General features: G+C 43.4%; 1 protein-coding gene across 1 annotated transcript in view; it reads right to left on the minus strand.

The window, feature by feature from the left end:
- Positions 1-17205, minus strand: part of PDCD10 (programmed cell death 10) — a 36745-nt gene that overhangs the window by 5393 nt on the left and 14147 nt on the right. Inside the window, exons 2-6 of the mRNA XM_048506424.1 lie at positions 11389-11598; positions 10056-10109; positions 6832-6949; positions 5654-5780; positions 59-137 (exon numbers count right to left, since the gene is read on the minus strand). Of these exons, the coding sequence (XP_048362381.1) occupies positions 59-137; positions 5654-5780; positions 6832-6949; positions 10056-10109; positions 11389-11484 (474 nt within the window). The 5' untranslated portion in view covers positions 11485-11598. The remainder of the gene's footprint in view (positions 1-58; positions 138-5653; positions 5781-6831; positions 6950-10055; positions 10110-11388; positions 11599-17205) is intronic.

Genomic DNA, 17205 nt, shown 5'->3' on the forward strand with positions numbered 1-17205 from the left:
AATACATTTATATTACTGACAAGACAACACAGTAGATAAAAGAGTATAATTCACATACCCTCCGGTTCTGGTATTGATATTTCTTGAAGACGTTATTTACTGTGTCAAGAAGTTCCTTTATTGCACTGGCAATGTCCCTGTTTGGCAATGAAAAGATAATTGCAACATCTTTTAAAATTAGACTCACTCAATGTGGAATTTTAATCATTTCCAAAATTATGTCTGACATGTATTTTTCTAAAGGATCTGCTGTTTCTACAGAATGGGTTTTAGACATGGCACAGCAAGACTGAACGTTGAGAACTAATTTGATTATGTGGCACTTCAAAAGTCTAAATTAGATTTAATGCAGAAAACCAGCACCTGCCCACTATGGAAATCTAAGCCCCACCACAACATTAAACCGCAGGATCACTTGCCCACTTTTGCAATCAAATTCTTCCCTCATAGCAAGCTGGAAAATTATAGAGAGAGGCATGCAAAAGTGATATTTCAATCAAAGCAAGAAAAGGTGACTCCTGATTTGCCTTGAACTGTTCTGTAAGCATTGATTTCATGATCTCTCTCATCCTATCAGAGTCTCGAGACATTTAAATAAAGCTAAACCACCCGGAAGAGAACTTTCACAGCGAATATCCTTGGAGGCAATTTGATGTCAGTAGCTTCATCTCAGGAGCGACGGATACAATTTCACCCAGTTTTTAACTTGGTGGGACTTAAGGTCACTTTGTAGTAAGATCCAATAGCTTTTAAGTTCCCCCCACCTCGCTTCTCAAAACCTGCAGGCCTTGGGAAGCGAGATTGGGGGAGGAGAGAGAGAGGGGGGGGGGGAGCCTGAACCTGGGTACAGGATAGTTTTCCAGGGTTTTAAAAATTATTTTAGAGAACAGGTCTTCAAAGCATCACAGACTTGACATGAGAATTGACATGGATTCTCATATCGAGTCTGAAGCTTCGAAGACTTTGTCATCTAAAATTTTAAAAAAACTGAAAAAACTATACATTGCCAAAATTGACAAGAAGAGCCGAGTTCAATTATGTACTTTATTCAGTAAAAAGGAAGGTGGCCGCGATACCTGCAGTGTGAACAGCACAGCCCCCCCGCCCTTCCATCCCCATGGAAATTTAGGTTCATTATCATCTACAGAACCCACCCTTTCTTCTCTCCTCTTTGGGTTCATTATCATCTATAGAACCCACCCTTTCCTCTCTCCTCTTGGGAGGGTTTAAGAAGGATTTTAACGGGCATTGTTACATATTAATTGCTGCATTTTAATTTATATTATTGAGAGATTATTGTATTTGATATTATGTTTATTTGTATTTGAATTTCATGTTGTTCACCGCCCAGAGCCCTTCGAAAATTGGGCAGTATATAAGTTTGAAAAATAAATAAATAAATCTTTACAAAATGGCAGGCGCGACGGAGCAGGCAAGTGACAACTTGCTGGCAGGGGAAAGCGCAAGAAAGTTCTTCCTGCTGATTTCATTCTCTCAAACAGTCTTTTCTCACTCTGAACAGACATACAATACTGGTTTAAACAGATCCTACTTCGCAGCTGCACCCGCCACCAACAGCTATCTAGCACCTGTTGTATTGTTTAGCACAATGGGCTGTACTGCTGGTTAAACCATAAAAACCCTTCTAAGAATCCCTTTTAATGTTAAAGATACAGGGAAGGAAAGATCAAAATGAATTCCATTGCACAGAATAGGCATATTCTAAGTATTTTGAAATGACTGAGTATATTCAGGTCTTTGAGCTTTCCAAACAAATAAGAACGAGGGGCCTACTTCAATCTTATTGTAGGTCATGCTCTAAAATAACTGTCATGGCATCAATTACGAAGCTGTGTGAATGACCATGATGAACCCAACACTACACTGTAATGTGGTTCGTCGGCTTCTATTGACAAAACCCTGGAAGTTTTAAAAACAGAAGCTGACTTAAGTTTTGACCAAATCTCCAGATGTAATGGTGACGAGGGACCCTAACCAAGCTTTCAATCACAGTGACAAAAAACGCTCAAGGTAGAGTTCCTTCCAAGCCATTCTGAGCGCAAAGCACACATTCACAAGATGGCGCTGGAGCTGAGTGTTTAGAGAGGGAGCGCCACGATATTTACTTTAGTCTCAGTTAGGAAGTGAGAGATTGAGTATGCATTTTGATATTGGGATTAAACCACTCGGGCAGAAGACCCAGAGGGCATCTTCAAATCCTCCAAGAACTTTAAAAGCTCGTAGAAACCATATCGATGGGAAAGGTGTTGAAACTGGCTAGACAGAACATGTAAGAACATGAGTGAGGAAGAGCACTGGAATTTATCTTTCTGTTAGCTTGACACACCTGACCAAAGGTCAGGCTCTGAACTCTTAGAATCCCCAGTAACATAATGAGCCACATCCGAGTAGCCTTATGGTTAGAAGGGTTACTCGGGAGTTGGGTACCCTGGGGTTGCAGCAGAGACCGGTATTACCTCCAGCTGGGCTGAAGGACATTTATGAGAACTCACAAGATCAACCATTACTACCTCACTTTGTGCACCTGTGGTGTTATTTCCATCTTTGCCAAAAATCTGGTCATCAGAAATTAGGGAGATTTTTCTCCAAGAACAGCAGACTGGCAAACTACAGAACAGGGAGCTGGGAGGTGCTGCATTACTTCAAGGGACCTTGGGAGGAACTGAGTGCTTTTGGCAGAATCTGGTGGCTGTTGGGCCTTGTGGGAGGGGCCAGGAAGCCCCAGGAAGTGCCTGAGAGCCCCAAGTATGACGTGGTTTTGGCCAACTGCCTAACTGACACTAGAGTATGTGGGAGACCCATTGGTGTTTTGTGTTTCACATTAAAGGCAATATATTTCGCATTCTTGAATTCTTCCCTTTGCTTTGATGATATAGGTTCTCTTTAGTTCCTTGTTTTTTCACCTTTGCCAGGCGAAGCAACTGGCCCACTATCTGTCCCAAACTGATCCAGCCACAGTGGTCCATGCAATGGTCACTTCCAGACTACACTACTGCAATTTGCTCTACCTAGGGCTACCCTTGGGCCTGCTCCAAAGAGTCCTGGGAAGAACCTCATGGAGAGAGTATATTCAGCCTGTGCTCCGCCAGCTGCCCTGGCTCTGGGTGGAGTACCGGATCAGGTTTAAGGTTGGTGTTGACCAACAAAGCCATAAATAGTCTGGGGACACTGTATCTATGCGACCGCCTCTCCTGGTATGTCCCCCGAAGGGCTGTACGGTCAGCAAATGGAAATCTGCTGGAAGCACCTGGCCATGAAGAGATCTGGTTAGCCTCAACCTCAGCCAGGGTCTTTTTGGCCCTGGCTTCTACCAGGTGCAATGCTCTTTCTAATGAGGCCCACAGTACAGTCTCACAGGGCCTGCAAGACACAGCTGTTCCCTGGACGTATGGCTGAGGCAGCTACAGCGTTCCATCAAAACCTCTCCCACCCCCTTTCCTATAGCTTTTACGCCATTATCCCCGCAGTGGGGCCTTGGGAATTTAACGTCATCTATAGAGAAGTCTTATCTCTTATTTAATTTTAATTGCTGTAATTGGTATTTTGTATTTGTATTGTAACTGTTAAGGGGAAATGTCTTGGAAAGATTGGAAACGACCGTGAGACTAGGGGTAGTCTAAAAACGTAATAAATCAAATCAGATCAGATCTGATCACGTTATACTGAGAACAATGGAATGTTGCCGGTGCTGGAGTTATAAATCTCTGCCATGAGCATTTCTATGATCTGCACAAGAAGAGCTCCACAGAGTTTTCAGGAGTGTAAAGTTTGTAACGTGTCAATGACAGCAGTTTATATGCAACAATGATATACTGTCCTTAAATGAGTGGGCAGCCCCTAACTGCTTGGAGGCTTATTTCCAAGGAGGCCTTCAACATTAATCTGAACCTTTAAAAGACTGGCTGCAATCCCAGTACAGAATTACACATACTTAAACCACTGATTGCAATAGTTTACGACTTTGTGCTCTATTGCGGCAAGTGAGATTTTCTACAAATACAGAGAGGCATGAAAACATAATTATCAACGTAAGAATGCTGGCGCTTCAGCACCAGAGCGCTGTGACAACTCATACCTCAAAATGTTTTTAAGTTACAGGTCATAAATCAGATGCTGAAAAATTACATGTCTAGACGTCTTAGGATACACATCTTAGACACTGACAGAGCTCCAAAGAAGGTATAAATGTAGACAGGTAGGCTCTATGCATGCCGTCAGGGTTTTCTGAGGCACTGCCGAAAGCAAGTTGAGCCGTAAAAACTTCAGAGAAGACCCAACTGTGTATGTACCTGCTACCAACAATTATAATTAGTCATTTGGTGTTTTGGGCATTGTTGTGACCTAGGAGAGTTACAGAGGTTTTAAAATTGGAGCTCCTAAAATCAAGACACTGCACAGTACTCATGACACTATTTGTTATCTGAATTTGTTATTATTCCCTTGGCTGAAGCAGAAAGATTCAAGATCTTGACAATCTGGAACGCTTTTATGCATCTCAACAGTGTGCAAACTGCATGTCAGAAGGTTACAATATTTTTCAACAGGTGCCTATTAGAACACCTGCTCTGAATTTGCCCAGGGCGATCATTAGTCAAATCATGCCATTACGAAAGAACTGCATAGGTGGCCAAGGTCCTCTCTAGCCCTGAGACTTTGCAAAATGGCAGCCTACACGCTGGCATAATGAGAAAGTCAACCACCCAACCCTGGTCAATTCAATGGTCAAATACTGGTTGAGTAGCTAAATTAAAAGCACGTTAGAGCAAAAGGAGGAAATGCACTGTACAGCACAGGATCCAGGAAATTGGGACCCACAAGTGTTGCCAAACATACACCACAAAAAGATAAAACCCACCTTCATGGTTCTTATTAGGGTGAAGCTATAGGGGTCAACGTGGGCATATATGCACAGTATCTTACAAATATAGCAATTACCTCCATGTAAAATTGTGCCGTCTGGCAATGCTACATCTGATAGGTGTGCATATTGGCTTTATGTTACTAGAAGCCCAAGTGATTGTCAAGAAGTCCCTGCAATTAAAGAAGCAGCCAATCAAGTGGCTAAACTGGGAGTGGAACATGTGGGGAGTGGCGGAGTGGCTAAGAGCAGGTGCACTCTGATCTGGAGGAACCGGGTTTGATTCCCAGCTCTGCTGCTTGAGTTGTGGAGGCTTAGCTGGGGAATTCAAATTAGCCTGTGCACTCCCACACACGCCAGCTGGGTGACCTTGGGCAAGTCACAGTTCTTCTGAGCTCTCTCACCCCATCCACCTCACAGGGTGTTTGTTGTGAGGGGGGAAGGGCAAGGAGATTGTAAGCCCCTTTGAGTCTCCTACAGGAGAGAAAGGGAGGATATAAATACAAACTCTTCTTCTTCTTCTTCAAAGTTACAGGACAGGGGACTTCTGCTCCTAAATGAAGGGTGATTCCGAAAAAACTGGAAAAGCAAGGGGCTTTCGTTCTTACCACCCTGTTATTCCAGGAGGGGAAAAAAATCAGGCCACCCTGCGTCACAAGGACTCTCTTGACTTCAAAGGTGATATTTGACATGTCAACTAATCAGAATCCTCAACTATAGATGCTGCAAGCAATTTACTTGGATCAGCAAATCGGTTTAAGCAGAAGCACTTACTTGATTGTCTGAAGAAACCTCACTCTGTCGTTGATCTCGTCTGGGATCTTACTGAGAATCTGTTTAAGTGCTCGTGCCTTTTCATTTAGATCTTGGAATTCTGGTTCTGGCCTTTCAATCATGTATTCTGACGAAGGAATAAAAGCATTAGTCCAAAGAAGATTTCCAAGAGGTACTAAATTGACAAATTCTATCAATTCAAGCACTTATAAGAAAGTGGCGCATAAAACTTGAGTTATGAACGGATTCAAAGTCTCTGGCTTGTGTGAGAAAGAACTACATATGTAAGCGAAAACTGAAAATTGCATTTGGACAGCTAATATCTTTGACTCATAACTGGTATAGCAGAACAGATATGCAGGTGCATCAGAGAAGCTTCAGAGCTTGTGACATGGGCCTTATGCTCATGGACACTCTCTACAGTAGGAGTGTCAAACATGTGGCTTGGAGGCCAAATCCAGCCCCTTGAGGGGACTTAACAGGCCCACAGGCCTGCTGAGGCAACTCCCCCTTGTTCCTGATCTGGCCTGCCAAGTGGGCTCACTAGGCCAGATCAAGAGCGAGCCGGGGGGGGGGGGGGGTTGCCTCACCTGACTCACAAAGCTAATAAGCCCTCTCAAGGCAGCAACCCTACACCCTCGTGGGCTTGCCATTCCAGGCACCCCCCACCCCAATTCCGCTGCAGTTCTGGGAACAGTCAAGGTAGTCCCCACCCCCAACTCAGGCCCAGCCCGATCAAGACGCATTTATGTTATATTCTGCCCTCGTAACAAATGAGTTCAACATTCCTGCTCTATAGCCATTGGGAGCAATTAATTCAGCCTTAACATGTATATTTATGTGAAAAATTTTACTCTGCTCTTTTAAGAAAATTTTTTAACTAGCACACTGCCAAAAGGCTTAGCTTCCACATTTTTCCAGTCAGGAGTTACACACCCACCATGCAACATGGACTGTAAACATTTAAAACTTAGAGGAGTCCTTAAATAAACATTATTCACAAACCAAGAATATTTGGGGGTGTGGGGGAGACAACGATCGCCATTTGGCAATCAAGGATTCACTTTTACTGGCAGAAACAAAGCACTGGCCTAGATATCTCCGGTCAAAGTTTTAGAAACTTCATTTTGGGATAAACATCACCAAGCGACAGATTTATAACAGTTTCTAGGAAATACCTTCTACATCATCAGCTGCCATGCGCAGAAGAGACTCTGTAAAGTTAACTTCAACACTTTTTTTCTCCAGTATTTTTATGATGATGTCTTGTGTAAGACCCGGATTTTCCTTTTCAGCCTGCATTTACAAGAACAGTTGGTTTATTTAATGTGCAAATGCACATTTTGAAAGCAAATAAAAGCAACCTAAGAAAAAGCTGTCATATTTTGCAAGCCAAGTTAGCCATTTTATACAGCATCCCCCGCCCCCCCCCCTCCCAAAAGAGAGACCTGTATTTCTTGGAAGACATCAATACTTTCTTTGACAACGTTTGCCCAATGAATGATTTAACTCATTCTTATGGGACATACTGTGTATCAGGCACAACCTTTCATTTTTTATGTTAATTGGAATTAAGGGGACAGATTTATGCGGTGGAATTAAATCCCTATACATTATAAGCAACACAAGATTACAGACATTTAACTTACTACCATAGTTTTCACTTATCTTTCTAGTTACATGAGTTACATCACTTTTCCTACAGCTAGCAAAACATTAATCGTCCGAGATATACTCTACTGAGAGTCAGCTGCAAAAACTCAATTTCCCTGCCACGCATTTCATTCTTACATCTTGCACATTCTTTAAAGTGCTTTTATGGTACTGGTTTCTCTACCCCCAAAGCTGAAATGCATGAAGTACCAACATGACGGGGAAGCACTAAAAACCAACCATAGTAGTGAAGGCTAATCCTCCAGAGGAAGGATTAAGATTCACATTATGTTATACAGGAATGCGCTGAACACAGGTGCCAAATTTTTATCCATTCAAAACTGGGAAATTGTCTTCCTCACCCACATACTGGTTTCTCATCACAGAACAAGAGTTTGAAGGTATCCGGTGGTTGATTACACCAAAACCCAGTCTGAGGCAGCACATCCCAAACCAACAAAAAGCCAGTGACACAGCCCCAGGAGCAGAACCACAGAAAGCCTATTCTTTCCTACCTGAATCAAGAAGCTGTCTCATATCCTTGATTCATCTGGAAGAAATGAGACCCAAGGAAGTGTGGTGTCTAGCACATCTTGAATTTTTCCATTTTCTACAGCAGTCTCATATACACTAGAGCAGTGGTGGCGAACCTTTGGCACTCCAGATGTTATGGACTACAACTCCCATCAGCCCCTGCCAAGATGGCCAATTGCCATGCTGGCAGGGGCTGATGGGAATTGTAGTCCATAACATCTGGAGTGCCAAAGGTTCGCCACCACGGCACTAGAGCCTCTTCCTTAATGGGAGAGCCATTCCCTAGATTACTGCAAACGACAAATCCTGTGAGTAGTAGCAAAACAAAGCTTCCCACAAAATTTAGCTAGGCAATCATTGTAACAACACAGTGAGAGTAAATGAAAGCTGAAGGCCATTTAATGTGACTGGACCACAAGTGAAACTGTGACCCACAAATGGCAAAGATCTACTCTATTACACAACCTGCCACTTTAGAAAGGGGTAATTTTTCAGACTGCCAGCCCTCAATATTCTCCTCCTCCCTGCCTCCAGATCAACACATTATATTCAAGAGATACTCATATTTGTCGTTTGAAGTCACCTTTTAAACTCATCCAAGTCCTTCCTTTCCAATTGATCAATATCTTTTTTGAGGCATGGGACCAAGTCAGTGTTTTTAAAACCAATCCTGTAATTGCCAAATAGGGCAGCAATTTGATCCTGGAAGCCAAAGCCTTCCAGAAACCACTGTAAACCTACCAACAAGAACAATCAAACAAAAAAAAAACCCCTGGCTGAAACTGCCTGTGATGGCAAATTCCTGCTTCTGTAACTTTAACTGAGAAGGTGACAGAATGTAGAATATCAGGTCCATCAAGTTACACTCTTCCAAAGTTTAAAAACATAACATGACCAGAACATCTAGATGAACACTCTTGCCAATGTAACACCAGAAATGAAACAACTTTTTATCCATAAACAAAGGAATGCCTGGCTCCGCTAGCTGACAGAATGTGTACCATGTTTAAGGTGAAGCCAAGTGCTTTGCAATATAGAGCTGTGAAAACTACAATTAAGGATCAAAAGGTTAGTAAGGAAAGGGCAATGGAAACTTTTGAAGTGTGCAATATTGAGGTGGAGCCTAAATAAATGGAGCAGCCCTTAGGGGAGTAAACCTGCAAGCTGCAGCTTCCTCTGTCCTCTGAAATCATGTTCTTAAGAGCTGATGGATCACCAGGAACAGCATAGGGGCACACAGGGGGATCTGGGAGGAAGGAAGCAGTGGAAGTCCCGCCTCCCTGCACTGGCAGGATAGTTTTCCGCCCACAGGAAACTTGGTTGGGATTAAACATGTACACTTGAAAGCAGTTACAGCTGTCGTTTTCTTCACACACAGGTCAAGCAGCAATCACACTAGAAGGAAACATTGGCCCATCTCACATCCCTCCTTTCAACAGTTCTGATACTACTGCTGCCTGCCTGCCCACCCCCCCAAAAAAGAAGGGCTTTGATCCCTGGTCTTTTAAGGGATGTGAACTCTGCTAGTCCCAAAGCGATTGTTCCAACTTGGCGAAAAGGGGACCGCAAGACTGCTCCATCTGCCTCTTCTGGTGACACAAATAATGGGATTAACTCTCCCCACTTCATCACTTAACTTTAAAGAAGACAGAAAGACCTGGGATGGTCCTGCGTGCTGTTTCTGTGTTGGCTACGGAAAAAGCCAAAGGACCAGAAGATAGAAGGGGTAAAGCACATTGGGATGCCTCATCACTGTGCGGTATTCTGTGCATGTAGCACAGTTTTTGTGCTCAAGTGTGCTCCATGAACATCTGGAGAGCCGCAGGTTGCAGACCCCTGATCAACATCGTCTACTCTGCCTGGCAGAGGATCATCACACTCCTTGAGAGAAGCTTCTTTCGGCCATGTTATCCAATGTAGTGTTCGCTTTAAGAAGCCAGGATTTCGCCTGGGACCTTACGCACGCAAAGCATGTGCTCCACCGCTGAGCTGTGGCCTCCACGGCAGGTGGCTTTCTTCAAGTCTCAATAAGTTGTATTGCTAATTAGAGCAGGAATTTTATTTCTGGTCCCCAGGGAGGAGGGAAGGAGAAAAGAAGAAGTGATAGATTCAGCACGGGAGAGCAGAAGCTGAATCCACGGCATCGTTTAATCCGATGCTTACATTTTAGTGTTGCGTGAGTTTCATTTAGACAGAGAATTTTAATTATTCTTACCTTAATAAAAGCTGCTCTCAACGTCTGAGCTGCAGATAAATTTACCCGTTCCAACTGCAATTAAAAAAGAAACGGTTACATTAAAACAAAAGGGACCATCGCTTTTTTGTTCTGAGACTCCAGTTCCAAAATTCCCAGCCAACCCAGATAAGTTTTTTTAAAAAGCCATACAGTGCCAATTCACAACTGCTTTCAAGAAAAAAATAAGCATGTAGTGGGTTTTCCAAATTCGAAAATGTTTCCATGAACTACCTCAAGAACTTAAAGTTACTGACCAACATATCCTGCTGGAAGTTAAAATACTCAAGTGCTACCAAACGAGTGTCTTCATACCCTGTTTCCCCTAATATAAGACATCCCCGAAAAATAAGACATGGTAGAGGTTTTGCTGAAGTGCGAAATATAAGGCATCCCCCGAAAGTAAGACATAGCAAAGTTTTTGTTTGGAAGCATGCCCGACGAACAGAACACAGGAAAAATAAGACATCCCCTGAAAATAAGACATAGCACATCTTTGGGAGCAAAATTTAATATAAGACACTGTCTTATATTAAATTTTGCTCCCAAAGATGTGCTATATATAATATATAAGACACTGTCTTATATTCGGGGAAACACTGTCTTATATTCGGGGAAACACGGTAGCAGCAAAGTGCCTTTGTCCCGCACAAGTGTGACAAAAGTGAAGGGAAGAAAGAAATAGACGAGTGGAACGCATTAGAGAAAAGGAATATGGTTCTATATTTTGTATTTCTGAACAGACTGTCGGATTATAAAGATGGTTACACAGCCAAAGGAACTTTTCTACACTTACATATGTTAATGTACCATTTGTGCATGGCTTTTCTGGGAAGATCACCAAAGACAGGCTGTTCTATACTTTCACTAATCAAATCCAAGTCCCAGTTTCCCACACCACCAGCAGTTTCTGGATTTTATGACTTTCAGCAGAGGTCACCGCTGTAAACCTACAAAACGTGAGGAACTCTCCCTTCTATTCTGCGGCTGCCTTAAACTAGAACGCTAATTAAGACCTACCGAGTTTACATTTCAGTAACTTGCTGAATGCTGGAAGCATCGTGCCAGCCTGTATTTTCAGAAAACAGAGTCAGAATGAAGGAAGAAACTGGGGCAAACAAATAGCTAAAGGTTATAGACGTTGCTTGCCGGGAGGAAAAAGCTAAAGAGATAGAACTCATTAGGGCTGTTTGAAGACTGGGTGAGAAAACTTCGGCATATCAGCATAAATAATGCATGCTGGGGTATTATTTGACATTTTGAAGAGGCAACCAACAACTGTAAATGTGGAGATGTAAACTTGAAGGCACGTTACCTCATTAAAGACAGGATACATAACAGCATAGAGGGGCATGGAAACCATAGAAGTGGTCTCTGCTTCATTCTTCATCTCTTCCATTGTCATCCTCATTCACAGAGCCACCCTTGAAGAAAAAGGCCTTCGAAGCAAAGGGCTCCTCATTCACTGAAGGGCTTCTTTTTCCTCGTTCTGCCACAATGTTCAGGCGCTTAAAAATATATAACCCTGAATGGGGGAAAAAAGGCTCTATTAAAAACAGTCCCTGCTTCAAGCAGCATGACAAACATTTTAAGGCTCTGCCTCTATCCAGTTCCCCCTCAAATGAGATTTGCCGGCTGATAAATTTTAAAGGACTGCTTTAATTACATAGAAATTATCACAGGTTCTTGTTCATTCTTTCCCTTGCAAAGAGCAATGAAATGTGAGAAATAGTGCCTCTGAAATACTAAAGGTCAAAACTATTTTTATACATGGCACAGGAATTACTCACCAATGCTAGCTAACTGTAGATCATACATCTACAGTTACTCTCTTGGAAAATGATGCAAGTCAAACAGTAAATAACAAATACGCCAGCTGAAAATAAGATTTTGCTATGTGTTCCTATACACCAGTGTGGTGTAGTATTCAAGAGCAGTGTAGTGTAGTATTCGAGAGTATTCTCCAGAGCAGTGGACCGAGATCTGGAGAACGTGATCTGGGTTTCATTCCCCACTCCTCCACATGAGCAGACTCTTATCTGGTGAACTGGATGTGTTTCCCTGCTACTGTCATGAGCCAGTCAGTCCCTGGACAATGAGAACTCTGACGTAGAGCCTGAAGACACCGTGCATCCAGAACTGACTCCTTGTGAGGAGATGAAGGCATCAGAGCCAGCTTCAAGCCCTTCCCTGCAAGCCGAGGCAAAGCCTGATGCCATGCAGATGGTAGAGTCATCAGGAGCCTTATATGAGCAGAGTAATGAGTCAGCTGCACAAAGGAGACAAAGACAAAGGCTGCAGCTACAGTGTAAAAGGAGAAGTGTCCCCATTGCTGCTTGGTATGGTAGAAAGCTCTGTGAGCTAGAGATATCTGCATCCAAAGAGGACAAAATCGCCATAGGAGCCAGGACCCGTTAGCAGGGGTTTCCTACTTAAGGCCTGCCTTGGGCTTGGATCAACCTGGGTGCAATGAGTGTACTTCCTGGTAAACTACACTTCACCTGGTCTACTTCTGAACTTTGGCTCCCAGCCTGCCTGCCTGACCTCCTGCCTAACCTCCTGCCTGTGACTTGACTCTGGACGGTATGATTATGCCTTTGCTTGTTGACCACACCTTAGCCAATCCCTGCCGGCAGCACAGCTCCTATACATGAAGTCTGCTGGGTGACCTTGAGATAGTCACAGTTCTTTCAGAGCTCCATCAGTCCCACCTAGTTTACAAGGTTTCTGTTGTAGGGAGAGGAAGGGAAAGGGGTTTGTAAACTGCTTTGAGACTCTTTACAGGAGACAAAGGTGGGATATAAATGCAAACTCCTCCTTTTCTTCTACAGTAGAATATTTTGACAAAACTGAAACTGGAATTCATTTACAAAATACAGAATGATTGAAGCTTCTTTACCCAAAACTGTTTTAAAATCAACAGTGGTCTAATGTTCCATTTCCACACAGGGTGTGCCAGCAAATGTTAACTCAACAGCACCTACAATTCAAGCCACTGAATCAGGTTTGAGAGGTCCTCCACCCTGTCCTACCCATTCAGCTTGAAGGAATGATCTTAAAGGTGACTAGGATTTCTCCTACTGTCAAGAAACATATCAGCTATTAATTTTACACAGTGTATGAGAAACTGGATAAAATGCCTAGAAAATTCACTGTTTTTGGTCCTAGGTGGAACTAGTATTCTAAATTCACATGTTGGTTCCTACACATTTCAAATATCATTCCAGCCTTTTCAGAAATCTGCAGAAGAGACAACAATTTAGAAAATATTGCATCTCCCTATTAATATGAAACAGTGGCTTAGTTTAGTCTACCAGTCCTTATCTGGTGGATCAGGCCACACAAAAAGGCTGCACCCAAACCTAAAGTGGAACGCACTAAGATTTCTTGTTCGTTTGGGGCAGGGTCTGCAACCTTTTTGAGTCTCAGGATACCTCTGGAATTTTGTGAGGGGGTGGTGCTACAGGAGGAAAAGCCAAACACAACACCTCCCTCCTCACTTTCCAAGCAACTTGCATGACAGTAGTTAGTTTGGGGGCAAAGAAAGGAATCTTGTGACTTCTATGGAAGACAGAGTTCACCTTGAAAGTAAAGGTGGGGTTCTGACAAAGTACCACCTTGTCCTTGTGGAAGACACATAGTCCTACTCCAGTCGCTAAGGCTCACAGTTCCCTTTCTCTCCTGGCTGAAGCCATCACCTTGAGGAAGGTAGGCTTCATGTGAACGCTTAGGGGTTCAAAAGGAGGTTTAGTGAGAGCTGAAAGAACTATGTGAGATCTCCATGAGAGGAATCTGTGAGCCATAGGAGGATTGATGTGCGTGAACTCTTTGTGGAAGTGGAAGCTATGAGGACGTCTGGGTAAGGGGACACCAGCTGTCTGAGGTGTTACCGTGGCTATAGCAGCCATCTAGCAACAAAGGGAGGATTTCTATTTTTTTAAATGAATGTCGTCTTGTAGAAAGGTCAGAAAGTGACCCAGGCCTGACATGCTTCTATTAGCAACACCTTGCACAGGTTTTCCAGATAGGACAGTCGATGTGCCTTGTAGAGGCCTTTCAGGAGGCCACAAAGGTCTCTGTGACCTGAGAAGTAGACTAGACTTCAAGAGCCACATAATCAGATGGAGCCACTCTGGATCTGGGTCCCAAAATTTCTGGAATTATCAAAGGGGGCTGAACTGAGAGCTACTGGCCATGCTGGCAGGAGCTGATGGGAATTGTAGTCCATGGACATCTGGAGAGCCGCAGATTGCAGACCCCTGGGCTAGAACATCTGCTTGCTCTCACCAAGGGTGATGGGATCTGGGAAAGAATCTTGGTACTTGATAGCTGGATGACAAGACAAACAAATCCATCTCTGGAAACCCACCCCTGGCTGCAATTTGTAGAGAGATCTCCCACTTTAGGGACCATTTATTTTTGTTGATGGCCTGTTTGCTCAGCCAGTTCACCTGGCAGTTCAGGGAACCCTGAAAATGTTCCGCTGAGATGGACTGCAGACGGTGCTCTGCCCAGGAAGCATGAACTGGATCTCTGAGTATAAAATGAATGACCTGGAAGTCCCATTTGTTGATACAGGCCTTGGCTGAAATATTGTCCATCCTGGTAAGGACCTCTGACTGGAAGTAGGCAAGTGCTTATCTGATGGCTCTGAGTTCTAATGTGTTGATGTTCATCATCTTTTCATTCTATTTACAAGTGCTTTCAGCAGGACCGCTGAGCAGCAAACTCTCCAGCCTGACAAAATCACATCCTTAAGGAGTTGTACAGTATGCGCTTGGAGGTAGGATTGACCCTGTCTTGGTTCATTGGGGTTGGCCCCCTGGACCATACTCTGTCTCAAAAAACAGTGTTAGGTTCTGGGTTATGTTGCTTTTTGCAGTACTTCTAGTTAATACGGTCAGAGAACCACTAAAATGGTCTGGAGCAGAAGCGGCCCATGGAACTGTCCTCATGAAGGAGTTCCAGAGACATGAACTGGGTGGTCTTGGCGTGACCATTTTTTGGCTGAGCTCAATATTTTGTATTCCATGAGGAACAACATGTTCTTGTGCCTGTCTATAATGACACAAAGATGTTATAGCCTCTGTGATGGGATAAGATTGCTCTTCTCCTTGTTCAGAACAAAGTTGTGGGTCTCCAAGAACTGAATGGTTCTAAGGGGACCCTGAATGCTTCGTCTAAAGTTGGTGAGCAGGCTCAGCATGTTGTCCAGATAAGGATGGATTTATATTCACTACCAACAAATCAGGACCACAGGGCTTGCTAGAAGACCCTAGGAGAAGACTCAAAGGGTGGATGGTAAGCCAAGGAGAACTGGAATGCTAGTCATTGTAGGCAAACCAGAGAAACCTGCAATACCCTGGAAATATTGGAACGTGCAAATAGGCTTTCATGACAGATCATAGGATCTTCTTGAGGCAGCACTTGTGGATCACATATCTGTTCACATACTTGGGAACTGTAAAAAATATGGGGGTTTGCCAAATCCAGAAGTCTGCTTGGGATTGAAGCTGTTGGGTTTGGAATTTCTGTAGCTCCCCCCACCCCCTCCAAAAAAGATGCCTGGCATCATGGTTTTCCTTGCTTGGACAGACTGCCAGATACAGTGGAACCTTGGTAATCGTCACCTTCGGTTTTCGCCAGTTGTCCCCAGCCATTTTTTTTGCCTTGGTTTTTGCCAGGCGTCTCCATTTTTGGTTACGCCGTTTGCATAAATGTACGCTTTCTGCGCAAATTTGCTAAGATGTTTACGTAGTGCATGCGCAAACAGCGTTGCTTCTGTTTTCGCTGGTTTCAGTTTTCGCCGAACATCACCGGACGGATTACCAGCGAAAACCGAGGTTCCACTGTACGTCAGACCTGAAGGACTGAAACTGGGACAATCTATTGGCATGGGAGTCCCTCCAAAATGAGCTTCTAGTTCTAGACTATTGGGACCACCTTTGATCTGGTCTGGGATAAAGTGTGGTAGGAATCAAAGGAATAAGAGGGGAAGGTTCTCCTATAGTACAGTCTCTCTGCAGATTTTTAGCCATAGCCTTCTTTTGATCTCTAGTCTCACCAGGATCTTGTCAAGACATTACCTGAACAGACTTCCACCTTTGGAATGGGTACACCATTACTACTGACTTAAAGTGTAGATCCAACTGCCAAGCACAGAGCCGTAGGACATGCCTGGTAATAGAAGCAGCTGCCATAGAGCAGTATGTGAGGAGGGTGATAACCTGTTAAAGAGGGTGATAACCTTGAGAACATGGTTGGTATCCTCTATTGTCCGTCTGTAGTTACTGTAATGATGGGACCAGAGCTTCCACTAGGGGGCCATGCAGCAATTCTGTAGCATAGGGGGCAAACGATAAAGTTGTTTTTGGTAATGTATTGGGAATAGACTAATATAGGCTTGGCCCATTCTTCCTTCATCACCCTTCCAAAAAAATTGGGGAGGGAAATGACTTTCCGGAGGTATAGAAAGAGACCCCTGTACAGACTACTACTTCATTTATAACTATGCCATATTCTACAGCTCCTTTTTGGAACAAAAAACTAATTTTGAGATTAATTTTAAATGCACACCCTCTAGATATTGTCTGCCTAACAAGGTACTAGAAAATAACATTTATGAACCTAAGCACCACAACAGAATTAGAGCTCTATATTAAAAAAAACCAAAAACGTCCTAGTGCCTGCCAAGTCCTAAATATAAATGCAGATTAGATTAAGGAAGTATAATGACTTAAGTGGCTGGAGGCGGAAACAGCCACACACAGAATCACCTCTTTCTGCTTGCCTTATGAACTGGTTAGCCAAGTCCTAACTAAGCAGAGGAGGCTTTACATGTTGGAGTGGCAGTATTGTCCTCTCAGCTCCCGCAAGAGATGAAAAGCAGCAACGCACATAAAAGGCTTCACACATCAGAAAGTCTCTTGCAAACTCCAGACATCAAAGTTTTACTACTTGAAGAAAATGTAAAGGAATTTCACAGAATTTCAGATCTGAATGACAAACATTTGGGACCCTTCTGCTTTGTATTTCAGCAAAACCTTCAAATGGAGCCCTTGTGTGGGTACATACTAACGGCTCTCCCTGTTACTTCACTTCAGTACCTGTCTCCCCTTATGTGTGAACTACC

Source organism: Sphaerodactylus townsendi, linkage group LG08, assembly GCF_021028975.2.
Source record: "Sphaerodactylus townsendi isolate TG3544 linkage group LG08, MPM_Stown_v2.3, whole genome shotgun sequence".
Lineage (NCBI taxonomy): Eukaryota > Metazoa > Chordata > Lepidosauria > Squamata > Sphaerodactylidae > Sphaerodactylus > Sphaerodactylus townsendi.